At 37.5% G+C, this 19,710-nt stretch overlaps 1 protein-coding gene across 1 annotated transcript in view; it reads left to right on the forward strand.

Annotated features, from left to right (window-relative positions):
* Window positions 1-19,710, forward strand: part of itpr1b (inositol 1,4,5-trisphosphate receptor, type 1b) — a 138,652-nt gene that overhangs the window by 43,369 nt on the left and 75,573 nt on the right. The window contains exons 26-40 of the mRNA XM_041783677.1: window positions 1,356-1,410; window positions 1,497-1,662; window positions 1,778-1,945; window positions 2,072-2,134; window positions 2,222-2,359; window positions 2,502-2,627; window positions 2,790-2,990; window positions 3,157-3,408; window positions 7,488-7,613; window positions 7,832-7,960; window positions 8,961-9,081; window positions 9,192-9,376; window positions 12,685-12,833; window positions 13,888-13,999; window positions 14,978-15,013. Of these exons, the coding sequence (XP_041639611.1) occupies window positions 1,356-1,410; window positions 1,497-1,662; window positions 1,778-1,945; window positions 2,072-2,134; window positions 2,222-2,359; window positions 2,502-2,627; window positions 2,790-2,990; window positions 3,157-3,408; window positions 7,488-7,613; window positions 7,832-7,960; window positions 8,961-9,081; window positions 9,192-9,376; window positions 12,685-12,833; window positions 13,888-13,999; window positions 14,978-15,013 (2,027 nt within the window). The remainder of the gene's footprint in view (window positions 1-1,355; window positions 1,411-1,496; window positions 1,663-1,777; window positions 1,946-2,071; window positions 2,135-2,221; window positions 2,360-2,501; window positions 2,628-2,789; window positions 2,991-3,156; window positions 3,409-7,487; window positions 7,614-7,831; window positions 7,961-8,960; window positions 9,082-9,191; window positions 9,377-12,684; window positions 12,834-13,887; window positions 14,000-14,977; window positions 15,014-19,710) is intronic.

Here is a 19,710-nt window from a genome sequence, read left to right on the forward strand (position 1 = left end):
AGTGTATAAGTTTATGATTAAGATTTTTTGATGTTTTGTCTAGATTATCCCAGACAGTTGACCAACATATCTCGTCACTGGATAGACCAAGGTCTCTGGTCCACACTTGATGGCCTGCCATCACCTTCTTAATGACAAATAATGACTGAAGTTTTCAACCTCTCAAACTGATTTGATGCACACTGTTTTAGTTTGAATCTTAGACTGGACTAAACATGATTGAACAAAGACACAGGATAAAACAAAGAGAACTGATACAAATGCCCTGATATGTATGCATGCATAGTTTTTATTTTACTCCAGCTTCCTGTGGTAACCCTCAAATTTAACAACTTAGTTTTCCATACATTATTGCTTATCAAGTCTGCCTTTTGAGCCATTACTCAGCTGGTTGGTTATGCTCATGGCCAGTGCTAGCTTGGACAACTTGAACCTGTTTTGTACTTTTTTCCTTTTCACCAATTTTTCTGCCACATTTGCCACTTTTTGACCATTTTTGTCAGCTTTAACTTTAGTCCATTTTTTTCACCACTTAGATTGTGGCTCATGCAAAACTATTTTTTCAACAATTTGGCTCTTCGGTTGAGCAGGGTTAAGTAACACTGTCTTCAACAAATGGACAGGAAGTGACATCTTCCCTACAACCACCTGTGACACTTGGAGTTGTAGTCCTTTAATTCCCAGGCTTCACCCAATACAACGTAAAACATAGCTGCTGCATCTCTGTTTACCACCAGCTCATAGTTTTAAAGGAAAACTGATCCGTAACACAAGCATCAATAACATGACTTCAGCTCTTTTACCATCCAGTGCTGGTAGAGTCTTGTATTGTGTCTTATATTATGGGGGAGAGGTTGAGTGTTATAGGGTGGAGCCCTCCATGTGGCTATATTGTGTACTGCAGACGTAAACGTCCTATTAAATATTGTAGCAAAGAAATAGTGACTCCCCCAAAAAAATCTCCCGCAACTCAACCATGGGACCCAGACTGTGGGAATGAATGTTCTAAAGACCTTGAAGTATCAACACATTACAATGGGAAAGCCAGCTTTGTTGTGACAGGATAAGAACATAGATAAATCAAGATCTCAAAAAAACAGCTATAATTTACACATAACATGCCAAATGGGGTAAAGTTAAATATATAAATGTATGACTGCTTAAGGCTTTTTTTTAAATCACAGACTTTTTTCCATGTTTTTTTTTTCCTGGCAAAAATTCGTAACCCCCTGAAAACAGCCCAACCCACTTTTGGGTTCAGACCCACCATTTGAGAACCACTGGTTTAGATAATTTTTCAGTAACAGAAATGTCTAAATCTGATTTCTTGTATTATTATGTTCTAAAAATCCTAGGAAATCTTAACTTTGAGAACATTGAAGAGCAAGCTGAGGGGATTTTTGGTGGAAGGTAATACATATTTTGCTTATCTTTTGTAAGCTAATGTAAAGCAAGATACCAGGATTCTTATTCATTTCCATCCTGTTGATATTCAGTGAGGAGAACACTCCACTAGACCTGGATGACCATGGTGGTCGTACCTTCCTGAGAGTCCTTCTCCACCTGACTATGCATGATTACCCTCCTCTCGTGTCTGGAGCACTTCACTTGCTCTTCAGACACTTCAGCCAGAGACAGGAGGTTCTCATGGCTTTCAAACAAGTAGGGCTTTTTGCTTTATAATCCAAATAAAGCTTATTACACAAGTGTAAAATTATAATATCAGAAATTAAAGGATTCCTGAGATTAAAATTGATATAATGTTCTTTATTTATAGGTGCAACTATTGGTGACCAGTCAGGATGTGGATAATTACAAGCAGATCAAGTCAGATCTGGACCAGCTGCGCTCTATCGTGGAGAAGTCTGAACTGTGGGTGTATAAGAGGCAAGGAGAGGATGGAATGGATGGAGATGGACCATCAGAGTCTGACAACAAAAAGAAGGCACAGTGGAATATTCAACATTCATTTAAATGTTTTAAAAATTCATCAAGAAGCTAAAATGCCTTCAGATAGACTGTATAAGTCACGCTATAAGAACTGTTCACCTTATTGTGGCTTATTTTGCAGGGAGACTCAGACAAGAAGAAAACAGAAAGCACCAGCAGTTACAACTACCGGGTTGTTAAAGAGGTATGCTCTTTTTTGTTTCATTTTGCATTCTTATGTTTTTGATTTGTCTCTTCTAATTATAATCCTGCTGTGTTTGTGAATGCACAGATCTTGCTCCGTCTCAGCAAGCTATGTGTTCAGGAGGGGAGCTCAGGGAGGAAGAGTAAGAAACAGCAGCAGAGGCTGCTGAGGAACATGGGGGCTCACAGTGTGGTGCTGGAACTCCTACAGATCCCCTACGAGAAGGTGCAGCATTGAAATTCAGTCTTATATAACATTCACAGCAGTAAAATATTATCAAAGCTCTTGATGTCTCTCAGGCATTGAAAGTTTACCCTTAATTGAAAGTAAATAAAAAAAGAGTCTGACTCTGTTTTCTCTTAATCAGGGTGAAGATGTGCGAATGCAGGAGATTATGAAACTGGCTCATGAGTTCCTGCAGAATTTCTGTGCAGGGAATCAGCAGAATCAGGCTCTTCTCCACAAACATATCAACCTGTTTCTCAACCCAGGGGTGAGTAGTATTAGGAAAATAAGTGTAAATCTAGGAATTGTTTTCTAAAGTTAAGGCATTTATGTTGTGAAAACCCTCTTTTAAGAAAGAGAAAGTCGAAAGTAACATGTAATAAGCTTGCACAAACTGATCTTTTTTTGATTCCTCATCCAACCCTCTCAGATCCTAGAGGCGATCACTATGCAGCACATCTTCATGAACAACTTCCAGCTGTGCAGTGAGATCAATGAGAGAGTGGTTCAACACTTTGTTCACTGTACTGAGAGTCATGGTAGACATGTGCAATACCTCAAGTTCCTGCAGACCATTGTAAAAGCTGAGAACAAGTTCATCAAGAAGTGTCAGGACATCGTCATGGCTGAGGTTAGATTTGATATTATCTACTACCATATTGATGGTGTTCAAACATACCAGAAAGATGTAATCTGAAATTTTATGTGGATAATGACACTTACTGACTGATTTATTGTTGTAACAAAAGAAGTTGGAAATAAGACTGTTCCCTCTGCTGGGACTCTTCCTCACTCAGCTTGTGAACTCCGGCGAGGACGTCCTGGTCTTCTACAATGATCGTGCCTCATTCCAGACGCTAGTCCAAATGATGCGTTCAGAGCGGGATCGCATGGATGAAAACAGCCCCCTCATGTACCACATCCACCTGGTGGAACTGCTGGCTGTGTGCACTGAGGGCAAGAACGTCTACACTGAGATTAAGTGCAATTCTCTGCTGCCCCTGGATGACATTGTACGGGTCGTTACCCATGAAGACTGCATCCCTGAGGTTTGGACTATGAGTTTTGTTTCATTCTGTTGTCCTGAAATTATCTTTTATAAATTTATATATTTCACATTTGATAAAGGCGAGGTGAAGAGAGGTGTGAAGGGCTTGGAACATACAAAAGGGTGTACATTTACTTGTTTTTGCTCTACACTTGAGATCTTTGGAACGGCTAAGATGACTAAAAAACAATACTAGAGTGAAGCCAGTGCATGTTATAAACAAATATTTAATGAAAATTAGAATAAATAAATAAGACAACCATCAGAGCTTTTACCTAAATATTTAAGATGCCCCTTTCACTGCTATTTTAGAAACAAGAAAATACAAATAAAACCTTGATCACTTTTACTCTGTTGTAAAAGCTCTGACAATCATACAGTAAAACGCAATAATTTGGTTTCCTATAAAGCATAGGCAATAACACTGCACTAGTCTTTACTGATAACCCTTAGTCTGTGAACCTGAGTCAAACTGATTGGAAATTGGATCCCGAGTAGTCACTACCAAAGTAGCAACTAATCTTCCTAAGGTCCACATAGACAAACACTAAAAATCCATACAGATTACCATGATAATGATGATGATATCATACTATGATATGATATTACTATGATAAAAGCCCAAACAGGAGAAACATAGAGATGTAAGACTGAATAAAACAGGGGTTATGATAACACTACAATTACAGTTACAATAGACATAAATAAAACCAAGATGAACCTACTGGCAGCCAAATATATAAAATATATCACACCAGGGAGTTTAACTTTTTCAACTTGTTCAGTGGACACATCTTCAGTGGATATATTTAACTGAGGATTGTCTTTTAATTCAAAATTTGATCCAAACACAATAGTGCTTGTTTTTTAAGAACAAACTTAATACTCCATACCCAATTAACGACAGCTTGTAGTTCCTCATCAAAAGCACTCAGCAATACCCTAACTGATCCTGCTGGTAAATAAAGAGTTGTCTCATCTGTGTGCAGAACCTCTCTCGCTTGATTTTTGGCAAGAGGACGGTCACCGGTGATGATAGAGAAAAGTAGTCGCCCCAAGCAGCTTACCTGTGGTACACCACCTTAGAAAGCATAGAGAGAAGTTAGGAGACTGTTACCAGTGCTTTGTCTTTGTGTTTTAGTTTAGTCAAGTATATTTGTCATTGGAACTGGCTTTATCATCATAATCTGTTAGGTATTCATAATCTGGTGTCCTGTGTATTTACTTATTCACTTATGACCAGCTGGTGTAGCCCTTTAAGACCCACAGTAGCGCCAGCAATCCCAGTCATTTCTATCTTTAACCGCGGGTGGAATTGCAACCAAATGAGACAGAGCAATAATTATTTTTGCATATAAAACCAGAGGAGTAACACTAACATATCACACCTTCAATGAGTCCCAGAGTACTGTTTCCTTCCAGAAATATCCTTCCTTCTTTTGCAGAAATGTCGTACTAAGCGCACACATCAAAAACAATATAATATAATATAATTTGGACCGTTACCTTTCACAGCTCTTCCTACTTTATGTCCACATGATGACTTATGATGACGTTTTGACTGCATGAAACCTGTCGTGTTGTTTTCTTGCAGGTCATGAATCGCACTTGTTTTTGTTTCAACATGGTCTTCTGCCAACATATGTATGCTCAAAAGTATCTGGCACACTTAGAGACTTGATTGCACTACTGTGAATAGTTTACTTTTTATAAACATGCAGTCTTTTTGCAAATTGAGAACAATTTCATTTTATCTTTGTTTTTGCCTTCTATGGTAGGTTGTAAAGGGTTAACTTCTTTCCACATTCATGCGTTCAGTGGCTGAGTAAGTTGTCTTTCATGTGGAAGGACAGGAGTTTGATCCCAGCTACTACAGTCACACTGAAGCATTAAATCTGTCCCCAAATTGCTCCCACTGCTGCGTGAGTGCTGTGTGAATGTGTCTGCAGTGATTCCCATAGAATGACACTTTACTCTGGCAGTTGGGATGGCCATTCCGCCTTTCCTCGGTCTGTACCTTTCTGTTTCTTGTTTCTGCTCTTTTCTAGCAGCAGTGTGTTGTGTAATCATGCTCAAATAACATTACCTGCCTCTTGAAATATTTCACTAGATATTACATAATCATAGCAGGTGAGCAGTGTGAATAAAGACTTATTGTTGATGAGATAACAAACCACAACCATCATCCTTAAGTACAGGAATATAGGGTTACAGCAAGAAGCTGGGGGAAATGATGAAGAATGATGATCTAAAACTTCATTTTTAAAGTAAGACATTTCACCTCATTCAATGCATTTACATAAGGGATGTACTATATTTGAATTTTGGTCATTTGATTGTATGTGAATTTTACAATAAGAAAAAATGTGCTCTGTAAATATGTAACCCAGATTCCAAAAACATTGGGGTGCTATGTAAAATGTAAATCAAAACAGAATGCATGATTTTTAGACCTATAAACCTATATTTTATTCATGATAGAACATAAACAACTTATCTAATGTTGAAACCTAGACATTTCAACATTTTATGAAAATATTAGTTCAATTTGAATTTGATGGCAGCATCACATCTTAAGACAGCAGGGATAGGGCCACGTTTACGATTGTGTAGCATGGATTTTGCCCTTTTATGATGTGCCAAATGTTTTCTCTTGGTGAAAAGTCTGGACTTCAAGTAGGCTAGTTCAGCACCCAAACTCTTCTGCTGCAAAGCCATGCCGTTGTGATGGATGCAGTATATGGTTTAGCACTGTCTTGCTGAAATATGCAAAGCCTTCCCTGAAAGAGACGTTGTCTGGATGGTAGCATATGTTGCTCTAAAACCTCTGTCTGTTTTTCAGTATTGACAGTGACTTTCTAGACGTGTATCCTGATCATACCATAGGCAACCCTATACAAACAGAATTACAGGTTTTTGAATTATGCACTGATAACAAGGTGGATAGTCCCTCTCCTTTTTAATCCACAGGACACAACATCTGTGGTTCCCAAAAACAATGTCACATTTTGATTCTTGTGACCACAGAACAGTTTTCCATTTTGCCTCAGTCTTTTTTGATTGAGCTTTTCCAAGAGAAAATTGTTGCATTTCCTGATTGTGTTCTCATATGGCTTCTTCTTTACAGTTTTAACTTGCACTTGTGGATGTAACAGTCATGATGGCCTACAGAGAAATCAGAGATTTCTCTAGATTTTTTAATCTTTTGACGATATTATGTACTGTAGATGGTGGAATATTCAAAGTCTTAGCAATTTTACATTGAGGAACATTTTTTGAAATTATTCCACAATTTTTAGATGCAGTTTTTCACAAATAGGTGAACCTCTTTCCATCTTTACTTCTGAGAGACCTTGCCCCTCTAAGATGCTCCTTTTATACCCAGTCATGTTACTGACATGCTGTCAATTAACCCAATAAGTTGGAAAATGCTCCTCCAGCTGGTTTTCATTTGTACCACTTACTTTTTTAGCCTTCTTATTGCCCCATCCCTACTTTTTTGAGATGTGTTGCTACCATCAAATTCAAAATGAGCTAATATTTTTAAAGAAATATAAATTTCAACATCTCATATGCTGTTTATGTTCTCTTGTGAATATAATATGGGTTTATGAGCTTTGTAAATCATTGCATTCTGTTTTTATTTACATTTTGCACAGTGACCCAACTTTTTTGAAATTGGGTAAGTGATGTAAAAAGAGCTTTGAGGGGTCAGATGTCTACAAAACCACAGTACAAGTCCATTTAATATTGGTCCTGTTTTAAAATGCTAAAAAAAAGAGTTATCTTTTCTGAAGATCTTTTCAAACAAGGATCCAAGGTGAGATATGACACCATAAAAGACTGATAGCAGCAGGCTATACAAATGAATGGGTTAATTTTTGATGCCGGCTTCAGTTTTCTGCGTTAGACCTCACAATCTTCAGATGCAGCAAAAGCTGCAGACAAACTTTTGAGGAATGATCACATCCTGCTAAACATGGTGAAGGAAAGATGTGTGTTCCCTGGAGGCTCTCAGAGCCTGCTGCTGTCAGTGTCTCTTCTGTTGCTTTTAAAGTTTGTTTGTTTGGCTCCCAATAGGTGAAGATTGCCTACATCAACTTCTTGAACCACTGCTATGTTGACACAGAGGTGGAGATGAAAGAGATTTATACCTCCAACCACATGTGGAAGCTGTTTGAAAACTTCCTGGTGGACATTTGTCGGGTAAGCCACTGCGTATTTGACATCTCAGACTGAGACTTGAGATAGATTCAAGGATCAATAGACAGGTAGAGAATGCTACCCTGCTTTATGTTGCGTCATGGGTTTAGGTGATTATGTCAACCCAGCGTGAAGTGACCATATGTTACCTGTCGCCCACATGCAGGAAGTGTGATCCAGTGGCTCGGCATGATGCTTATATCTTCTCTGTCCTTACCTAGGTGTGCAACAATACCAGTGACAGGAAGCATGCGGATACCACGCTGGAGCGTTATGTAACAGAGACAGTCATGAGCATTGTCACATGTTTTTTTAGCTCTCCTTTCTCTGACCAGAGCACAAGCCTGCAGGTAATCTAGATTGAGAATGAAAGCTTTCACAAAACATACAGTATTTCCCACAGTCTTACAACTGCTATTTCCTTTATTTTAGTTTTTTGTAGAGAAAAACCTTAAATATGTAACTGTACACTGTAAAATATGGTTCTTCCCTCTGCAAAGATGGCACGTCATATGTATGTAAGTATTTGTGACTCCCCCACAGTTGTTTCCCAACTTCGGTGCTTACCAGCAGTCTCTGAATGTTTCAGAGTATCTTCTCTGAGTGGGTTTTCGACATTGTAATAGCTTAGTCAGCAGGCAGACTCTGTTTTCCCAGGCTGTGGGTGTGTTGCACAAGTTTCTATAGGGATATAGAAATGATGTATGCAAGCATTGTGGTCACTTGAATTCTTAGATATTAATGTAGCAATGTCCTGTCACCCCACAAACTTCCTGGTAAACCCAAAGCAGTACCCTTTATAGTTTACCAAATTCCTGACAGTGAGTTTGTGGTATTGTATTTAAAACTTCTGCTTACTTTAAACTCTGTTCATAATCTGTCCCGAATCGGCCCCAGTAGAAATAGGTCATTTTTTATGTAAACCTTTGCAAATTGTGATAATTCTGCATGCTACAGTACAAACCTCTTTCTTTCAAAACAGGCAGCCATTCTTGGAAAGATAACTGAGGTATTTATTGTACTCTAGGGCTGCGGCTATGCAGCTGATCTTTCTTGGTAGCATCTCTTTATTTATGGTGGTAGAAATCAGTTATACCTGCTGTAAAACTGGGCTTGTGTGATATTTTGGGACTGTAGGTTTGTTAACAGCTGACCTTGTTGAATTAGAAGTGTAGACCCTTCCACTTTAGGTGCTGTAGTATCCTCACACTGACATTTCTCCCACACATTGGGTTTGGAGTTCCACCTGTTTTGGGGACAATAATTGTCTCCTTTTGGTTATAGGATTATGATTTACAGTTATCTGCTCACTACGTTTTCAGTATAATGTTATCTTTATCTGTCTTACAGACCCGTCAGCCGGTATTTGTACAGCTACTACAGGGAGTTTTCAGGGTGTACCACTGTAACTGGCTTAACCCTGTTCAGAAGGCCTCAGTGGAGGCTTGCATTAAGGTGCTCTCAGACGTGGGTAAGATACATGGCCAACACTAACCACCAAACTCTTATCACCCCTATAAATGGCAACTGAGCACATAATAAAGCTTTAATATCAACATTTACATTCTGATCTGTTTACAGCCAAAAGCAGGGCCATTGCCATTCCAGTGGACTTGGACAGCCAAGTGAACAACTTATTTGTGAAGTCCAATAATGTTGTTCAGAAAAGCATCCTCAGCTGGAGACTTTCTGCAAAGAACACGTCAAGACGAGACTCTGGACTGACGACCTGCAAAGACTACAGAAACATTATTGAAAGACTACAGGTGGGTAGCAAAACATCTTTTTTATAATGTAATGCTGTATTAAATTTGACTTTTCTATTTATTTTATTTCATTTTAAAATTTGGGTTATTTATTCAATGAATAAAAATAAATTGATTGAGCAGGAACAGCAGCTATGATAACAATGTTCCTTCATACAGTTTTTGGATATCTGAGTATCTCCTGTCAGATTTGTATCTGAAGAACAGTCTGCGGAGAATAAACACTTGAAGAAGATTAAACTACAGTCTTTTAAGACACCAAATTCTTTTAGTACTGTAAGAAAGACCCACCAGTGCCATAGTCATCAGCAGAGAAGAACTTTATATTTTTATTTATTTAACTTTATAAGTAAAGAAGTTAAATCATGTGTTTCTCCAGTCCGCAAGATACAGACAGCAAAAATGTCTTTTCAAGGCAAGACCATTCTTGTCAGTCTTTAACATCAGTATGCCAGTGAGCTGGAGTTGATTTTTTTCATTGCTCAGAGTCCTCGTAAGGATCTACAGTATATACGGTAGGCCTGTTTTCAATGAAGAAAGTGCAAGTTCTTTAGCCAGCCACTGCACAGCATGTCCATTCTGCTTTTCTTGGTCTTTGTAATGACTTCCAGAACCAAAGGACCCAAAAGCAAACTCCCAGGAGACAAGGTAAAAAGTCAAAATTCATTTAATCAGTCAAATGTGTTTAGTAACAGGAGGTCAATCAGAAAATCAGGTAGAAGTACAAAATCAGCAGGCAACACACATGCAGGAAACAGAACTTGAAATGAGACACAAAGGCAAGTAAAGCAAAATAAAACAGGAAATGACAAAACTGGGAAAACATGAAGGAAAAACAAAAGGGATTTATCAGAGTCAACCGGGGGCGTTACAGTTTTACACTGATAACATTAATCGATGGAGGAAAACCTAGTTGCCCTGTGCTTGCTCTATTCATTGAATTGGAGCTACATTAGGGCACAAATATCACAGTCAAAGGCTAAATGGTTCAATCAAAATCCCTGACATGTATGACTTGATAGATATTAAATCATCTCTGACCTTTTTCTATTTAATTCAGCTTGTATTTAAATTTTAGATGAAAAGCCAGGGTTTTAGACAAAGAGATAAATATTTTTCTATTAATCTAAACCAATGAAGTTAAAATGTTTTCATAGACTTCTTGTTTTTTTCCAGTAGAGTACATATTTGTTGTGTTTCAACACTTTGCATTGTCTGTCATGTTTCTTTCACTCACATGTAAATCTTTTTGGTCCACACCTCACAAAACAGCCCACACAATGCACCGTTAGAACTGCCTAACGGCCTTAATGATGCAACTACACTTATTTACATATTTTCACATTTTATTACCGTTTGGGCAGAAAGCATATAGAGAAGTGAGAAATGTTTGTGTGGCATATGAATCATTTTCATTTTTGAAGTACACTGCTTGTTAAATGTTGCTGTCTGGTCCTCTTATTTATTCATAAAGCAACCTTGAAAATATTTTATCATAGCAGTTCCATGTTTTCAGAAAGTGTAAATATTGGATGTAAAAGAAATATGGAGACAAAAGTCAGAAGTTGGAATGCCATGAGAGTAATGTTTATCTCTACAGCAAACATTTCTCCTAACTACTATTTTAAGAATCAGCACTAATGATGGTACAGCTGGATTCAGACATCTATCGCTAGTTTAGATAAACCTCCTTTTACATATTCTGTTTCATTATTACCAAGTTTGTTCCCTTAAAAACTGCAGGCTAAATATTACACACTGTACCGTTAAACCCTTATTATTATATAAAACTTTCATAGTTGTTTTAAGGTAAGCAACAAACAGGAAAATACAGAAACTGTAAAACCTGGGCATTTCAAAAAATTATGGGCCCTGGACACAAGTACTCTCTATGGACACTTGTCTGCATTGATGGCCATTTATAGCTTTGTATTCATGGGCATCTTTACCATGAGGGATCTGTATACTGAGAACTATTTCTCCCACTGACACAGCCCTCACTGGATATTCAGATTGATCCAGCCCCTACCTTTATTAACAAATTCAGAATAATACATTAGGCCTCTGGACTCATCAGCATTCAATATGTATGGTAACGAAGTCATACACTATTGTCAGCACCAACTTATAACACAATGCAGCTGCTTCCTCTATTATCCGGAAATGATAACTGTGATTCAGCACTTCAGTCCTAATGTGGCCTGTCAGGTGACTGGAGGCAAATTCTGGGGAAAGCTCAACTATCTGGCATTCTCAGATGATATCACTAACTGGATGTTATCAGGCCTGTCATCTTAATCTCTGAAACTGTGCCTTGAATGTCTTACATTTGCTGGTTTTCAGTTAGTTTAAAGGAGAGTCTCATGTTACCCCTTTTTTTCTGTTGCTGCTGACAAGCCTGAAGACTCAGAGTCAGAGTTCCTCCCACAGCAGGCATTATTTACAATTCAGCATTGATTTTTCTTTTCAGGAAAGACAAGTTAATCATTTAGTTGATCTGAACGGCAGCCAGTGAGCATGTCATCTCAAGATGTCAGTGCTAGCTCACCCTGCTCCTTCAGATGCTTCATGCCTCTCCACAAGCCTGTTTGTATGTCATCTGTAAAACACTAGTAACAAGCAGTAGGAGGAAAATCGGTATCAGTACCATCACCATTATCTTTTCTGCCACAAAACAGATTTTTGCAGTGCAGTCAGCACCAGTTTTTTTAGCACGTTATTCTGTGTGCACACACAAGGCATAAAAGTTGCAACCAATAGCTCCAGCTACTAGTCACAGTGGTGGGTAAATAAAAGTATTTTACTACTTTCAAAGTGATATGTGATGGACTCCAGCTCAGTTTGAGTCCCATCAGTAGCATGTGTTGCTCTGGCATTAAGCTTAGCCAGGAAACTAACTGAATGTTATCCAACTTTAACAGTGTAACTAAGGTGCAGCACAGTAATCAGGAGAAGTGAGCGTTCTTCCTCTCCCAGTTAGATGTGTGTAATAACAGTAACATAAAGCCAGTAGCTTGCTTTGCACAGTGTCTCTGTGGCCCTGTTGACTTGGTTTAACTGAGCCAACTGCAGTAATGATTTGCAATATAATGGCGTTAACAACTTTTTAAAGGTGTGTTTTAGCTAATAACTTGCTTGTTTTAAACTTTTTCAGTCAGAAGAAGCCTACGTGGATTGGTTGGCAAAGTACATTATACCATGCTCTTATTAAATGTGTTGATGTGAAGACTTAACATAAACCTGTCTTAAACCTTTTCATTAAGATGGGATTTGTCTAAGCTCTTTCTCTATTTCACAATGCTCTGTAGGACATAGTATCAGCGCTGGAGGACCGTCTAAGGCCTCTTGTCCAGGCGGAGCTCTCAGTGCTTGTGGATGTTCTGCATCGTCCAGAGCTGCTCTTCCCTGAGAACACCGACGCTCGCAAGAAATGTGAAAGTGGTGGATTCATATCAAAGTGAGTATGAACGTCCATGGACCAAGATATGATCTTGAGTTAGATTTTTTCAGAACTGAACTGATATTACGTTTTGCTACAAGTAATACATTTTTAGTGCATCCACATCCACATCATAATCGGGGTTGTCGCCATTTTTTTTGTTTTCTGAAATACCACTGTAGCCATCATTTTTGTCACTGTTAGACTTTAAAAACCCTGTCATCCTTCAGCTTTTCTGTAAAGAGGCTAAGATCAAGATGTTTTTAATCCCATCTGCTTTCCAGCATAGATTTTAGTTAACTGCATTGCAGTTCGTCAGTCATGTCTTAAAAACAAAAAGCTCATCCTAAATGCACTGACATCATATCAGGTCTTGAGGGTAAAGGACACAAATGTTACATCAGGTCTGAATGGGTTAACAAAGGATGTGACCCCTCAGAGGTAATGCTGATTAAAAAGCTGACCAGGGTGGTAATTCAATCCCATGTTTGTGTTTGATTCTATTAGTTTTAGACATTGAGCTCACCGTAATTATCATGATATAAAACTTTGCAGATTTTTATTTTCAAATTTTCATTTAATTTGCCAAATTGTGCAGAACTCTTTTAGGTCTTTTTAATGATAAGTTAGATTTTTTAATAGAGAACTGAACAAACTGTGGAAACATGAAAAAGTTATACTGAGATTCTCTGGAACATCCCTATAAATAGGAAGATTGCATTTTTTTTTTTTTTTAGATTTATTTTTGGGCATTTTTGTGCCTTTATTAGATAGAGGAGGACAGTGGATAGAGTCGTAAACAGGGTCAAGAGTGGGGGAGAGACATGCGGTAAAGGGCCTCAGGCCAGATTCGAACCCGGGCTGCCCGCGTACATGAGGAGCGCTTTTAACCACTAGGTCACCTGCTCCCCAGGAAGATAGCATTTTTTAAAAAATGATTAACTACCATTGAAATTATGGGAAGTAGTGTGCTGTATTTAGTGATACTATGCTGTAGGACACGGAGTAATTATCAGTGCAGGGGCTTTCATTACTCTGTATGTAATTAAGCTTTATTTTTTCTCCTGCCCAGACTGATCAAACACACAAAGCAGTTACTGGAGGAGAATGAGGAGCGTCTGTGCATCAAAGTCTTGCAGACACTCAGGGAAATGATGAGCAAAGACCGTGGCTATGGGGAGAAGGTATGTACCCTCTGTTCTGTTTTACATCATAGGTTTGTTTTTGTGCCCAAGATTCACCAACACAAAAGACAAAACACTTAATTCATATATCAGGATACAGCATCCCTGTCCCACTGCAGTAAACTCACTGGAAGAAAAACACTTTCATGAAAAGATGCATAAAGGCAGAGGTTTTGGTATGTATGTATGTATGTATGAACTGAATAGGTCAATACATGTATTAGAAATCACGGCAGCCAGGACAGTTTGTTGAGACTAAGGGTCTTTTTAAATTTAGAAATTGATATCTTTGTCCTTGTCTTTCCCAAGTTCCTTGTTAATTAGTAAGTAAATAAATGAAGTGATGAATATTAACATTACTGACAAAATTAACAACATGCTTGCACTCACTGTCATTCAACTATTTAACATGATATTCATTTGAAAACTAATCATCTGAAGGATTGCATGATCTTGATTATTTCAGCAGCAAGGTCAAACCATGGCTGAACCATAGTCCGATATTTTAAGGACAATTATTTTAAATGCTAATGTAAATGCTCATGTTATTAGCCTCTGATTTAGGAAATTGAATGAAAACTACTACTGGATTATGACAGTGATACTTTTTGACCATGCTGACCTATTTACCACCTTTGGTGTACGTTTGGTTGGTTGGTTGCCAAGTCAAACAAGACATCACAAGTGAAACATATAGATTATATGTTTGAAATAACAACTGTACATGGAGATTTACTACAAGCTTCTTTTATTGATAAAAAAAGATTTTTTTTTTTAACAATTATTAATTATCATCCCCAATAATATAGGTGAAAAATTTAGTTTTTGAGCTTAAACATGCAAACCTTTCACTGTTTGCACTAATCTGACATGCTTTTTGTGCATTTGTAACAAGCTCTATGTTTGCACTCTAACCAAGCTTTGACTAACTACTCAGGCTCTGCTAACTCTCTGCTCCCTATACTTCTTCTCTTGCAGCTGATTGCCTTTGATGATGAAATGGATGTGGCTGAGGTTGATCATTTTCTTATTATTGACGTGCATTTGACTAGTCTCCCACTAACAGCATAGACATGCTTGTGCTGCAAGTAGAGTTTTCCAGCATCCCATCCTCATCTGTGACATGTGTCAGTAGATCAGTCCATCCCTCCCTGTTGTTTGCCTGTAGGAGTTGTTCCTAAGCTCATTGTTAAAACGTAGCATATTGGTAGCATGTCTGGCTCATATTAGTCAATATGCTTGCCTGTTGTGCCTGTATGGTCATGTTGGTCATGTACTTACTTTTTTATTAGAATGCATTATTCAAGGGAAATTTAGTAGTGAGGAGAATTTTAATTTAACTTTTAGTGTGATTGAAATGTTGAACATACAAAAAAAAACAGAGTAATGACAGTCTGAACCAGAACAAGACAAATCTGTTACAGAATCTATTGTACTGTTGGGCTTTGGAGTATCTGTGGAGGGGAAAGACGGTCATTTTTTCTTTCTCTTTAGTGCGAACTTTTACTTTTATTGTTCATTATAACCACAAGATTGAATCCTTTCACTATGAATTTCATTCTTCTGTCCTAAATTTCATACTATACCAGTCACTCTCTAATCTTTCAGAATATACCAGTTTGGTAAATGTTATATTATCATACTCTGATAATCAGAGGTGGGCACAGTTAGACAAAAAATGCTAACCTTTAATCCAATAACACAGACGTCAGCATCAGTAGCAGATAATCAGTCCATTTTGTTCAAAATCAACAGAATTTGATAGTAATGGTAATGTTAAAACCTTCTCAAAGTCTCATGGCTGGCTGTCGGTGTGTTTTCTTGTTATTTTGATTATTTCTAAATATTATCCCATAAAAAAATTGAAAACAAAAATCATAGCCAGAAATTTTTTGGAACTGAAATGTTTATTTCACTTTCTACTGAAATCCCAAAAATCAAAATTTCCATAAAATTTAACATATATATTTTTTGTATCTTATTTGATACATTAGGTGTTTTTGGTAACTGATAATCCACTTGAGGTCATTTTTATCATTTATCAGATCGTATTGAGAAGGTTTTTTAGTCATTTATGATCATATTGATTAGATAGAGGTATCATAAAAGCATGTATCAAATATGATACAACAGGCTTTAAGGGGTTAAGATTCTTGTGATACTAATTATTTTAAGGTCCAGTTGACATTAGCATCATCAACCTTAGACCACAAACAGGCAAATAACAACCTATAGTCATTTTAAGCTCTCCTTTACATCCAATTTCCACATACAATGCGATCTGCCGGTAAAAGACATTAGGGAGCAAATTGCTCCCTCTCTAGTCAATTGGAGCAGTTCCCCTTCCCACGCTCTGGTCCGGCTCCAACTTGTCCCAGAAGCGCTACTCTGCTTCATTCGAAACATGCAGCAGATCTTTGTTCAGTGCCTGCTGCTGCCAAACCCCGTCAGTCCATGTAGAGCAGATTGATCCAAACAGCCAGAAAACCTGCAAACCATTTGGTTGGCTTCAAAATACACAATGCCGGACCCAAGATCGTAAATCATCACTGTGTCAACATTATGTCTCATTCTACAGCGCGAGTAAAAGGTTATCGGGAGGCACAAAGCTACAAAGGTGCCACTGATGGTGCCATTAACTTTTGAGGTAGAAAACCACAGAAGTTTAAATGAAACCACACATCCTTTGTAGCAAACATGAACCATTTATCTTCAAAATGTACTCACCCATGGCAGAAGCAATAAATTGTGGGATCATGTCGAAATGAAAGGCAGATCAACTGCAAAAAGCAACTTGGCTTTGCTCTGAGCAAAACGCGGCGCAGAAGAGTGCGGCGCAGCAGGTGTATGAGGAAATTTTGGTCTCATTGTAATATTTAAACCTAAGTGGTCATTCTGCAGCAGGGAAGCATCCCAGTCAAGGTTACGATAGTTTGGGATTTTTTAATTAGTTTTTATTTTGTTATCTCCTTTGTTTTCAATTTTGGTTTCATTTAACAAAAATGCTTCATTATAATATTGTTTTTATTAGTTTTAGTGTTATTTTTAGTTTTTCACTAATATGGGGTACTTGTCGGGGCAAGATTTCCAAAGGGCCTAAAAAGGTACAATTTATAAACCTTTAGAAATAAATTCAAATAGGCTTCTTTTCTCTAGTCATTTTTTTAATTAAAATTTGATACTTAAATGCAATTCAGGACATAAAATTATCACAGTTTGAAGTCTTGACTGATCAAATCAGGCCTTTTTACACTCCCCAAAGAAAGTAGGCAGCTGGGGACAGGGTTGAGTGGCCCAACATGCTACCTTTAATGCTAGAGGTTAAAATAAATATGATTATTGGAGATAGGCTGTAATTACAAACAATTCACTTATTTGTGAATGCAAACTTGATGCCACTCCTGCTTAAGTCGACAGGTCAGTGTTCAAGGTGTTCCTTAGTTCTTAAAAGAGTTAAAGAATATTGTTTGAGAAAAGACCTTTTCTAACTTCTGCAATTAACATATTCAACCAAAAGTAAATCCATGCATCTGAGACAAATTAAGACTAGCACTAAAGCTATGGATATTTGGTCTCGAATGCCATTTCATTTAACTTTGTTTTGTAAATATTAAACACACTTTTTGAAATTTTGTACAGATTTGTTTTTATTGTACTTTAAGTTAACTAAAAAGATTTGTACATTTTAGTTTTAGTTATTCTGCTGGTTTTTAAGGGATGCACAATTTTGGATTTATGCAGTTATGAGCTGATATCGATTTAAAAATACCTAAAACTTAAGTCCATAAAACACACTTTAAACACATTTTCATTTTTCATTTTAACATTCAAATTATGAACCAGATAAAGCAAAGCCAATAATGAACAATCAATGTGCTCAGCTCCACTAATAATAACTACAGTATATATTCATATATTTTTTGTTTCTATTATTCAGTTTCCTCAGTCTACCGCTTGGTCTATTATGATAGATGGTGTTGAGAGAGTGTATTCTTTTAAGCCTTTTGCCAACATTACAAGAGCAGCTGTGAGTGTATATATAGTAGGGGGTACTCCATCTAACAGATACCTCATAACACAGCGGCTCAACTGTGCTGTGGCGTGAGTGTCATGCCTGGGTATTACAAATATATGTTTGTGGTCGTGATCTTTGGCCTTAAGGAAGTGGATGAAGCAGGTTTCTCCTTTCTGTTTGTGATAATGAGTAGTCACAGGAATTGTGGGTGTGACTTCACAGGAACTGTATCTCACATGTCACTGCTGACTAATATCATAAGATGAGAGCTACCCCACACAGATCTATTTAGAGTTTGTAGGGGATTTGTTTACGTGACATTCAGTTAAAGTGTCATTTTGTCACTGGTCCCTTTTTGCCTTTTGCTCTTTTGAAGTGAAGTTTTCATTTATAAATCCCTGATTGGACGTTCTCCTTCTTATACAACATCTATGCTGAACTGGACTGCTGGATATTACAATACTCACTCTACTGACTGTTTAATGCTGCAGCTCCCAAGGGTTTACTCTGAATTTGGGAAATCTGCTTTTAGCTTTTATGCCCCTAAAATGTGGAACAGTTTACAGGAAACTCTCATTTTAGTTTCTCTTGGGCAATTTAGGAAAAGGTTCTCAAATCATTTCACCACAGTGATCATTCATCTGTTTTGATTGTGTTTTTTTGTGTCTATCTGTATCTTGACATCATTGTAAATGAGGGAATCTCAATGATTTTCAAGACTTAAATAATGGTTAAATAAACAAATGAAATAAGTGTAAAGTCAACCAAACAGTTTTAAATGTTTAGGATCCTGGGAAATTAATCCATAATCTTTATTTTAGGATTTTTTTCCTGAAGCTTTGACCTGTAATTCGGGGTCTTTGAACATTTCTTTAGTTGGACAGTAGCTGGTTTACAGCACCTTTTGTTATTTTTATTCTGAAGGCACTTCAGAATAAAAAGGACATAAAGGCACAAGACCTTTATGACCTTTATGTGTTAAGGTAAATCATAGCAGCTACTTTACTTAAACTGAAAGACTGATCTTCATGACTACTGAGTGAATCTGAGCAAAAACCATCCACTGATGAGAAACTAAAAATGAAGAGTGTTTATATTTTTCAGATCAGGCAACCTCTTGCAGACTTTTTATAAAAAACGAACATTTACATTTTTACGTGCAATGTAAACATGGTCTGTAGAAATTATTAGACAAAACCTGAGTGTCAACAGCCTTGTGCTTACTGAAGAAGGCTTTTGAAGCCATCTGTGGCAGCCCCCTTTTTTGAAAACGCCATCTCAAGATAACTCCAGATCAACCAAGTAACAGACAAAGAGGTGGAGCTACAGCAGGTCTTTAGCATGTAGTCCTATACACCATGCCCCATATTATGCATAACAGTGTGTGCCCATAAAGACCACTGTTGGGTAGCATTACTTTAAAGGTAACATGTTGGAGTTCATAACCAAGAACTGAAAGCGTACAACTTCTTGCTCGACTTTGGTTATACAAACAGTATGTGGCTGACTGTATGTCAGTCTTTAAATGTGTGGGCTCTATTGTCCTTCTAAAGCCTAGTTAATGGCCCATAATCTGTAACTCTAAAGCCTCATAACGTCACCAACAGGCATATAATCTTTTACAGTTATTTAATATACTCAATAGAAACTGGGCTGAGAAATATAGCGTTATGCAAAGGCTGTGTGTGATACTTTA

The sequence above is a fragment of the Cheilinus undulatus genome, linkage group 3, assembly GCF_018320785.1.
Source record: "Cheilinus undulatus linkage group 3, ASM1832078v1, whole genome shotgun sequence".
Taxonomy (NCBI): domain Eukaryota; kingdom Metazoa; phylum Chordata; class Actinopteri; order Labriformes; family Labridae; genus Cheilinus; species Cheilinus undulatus.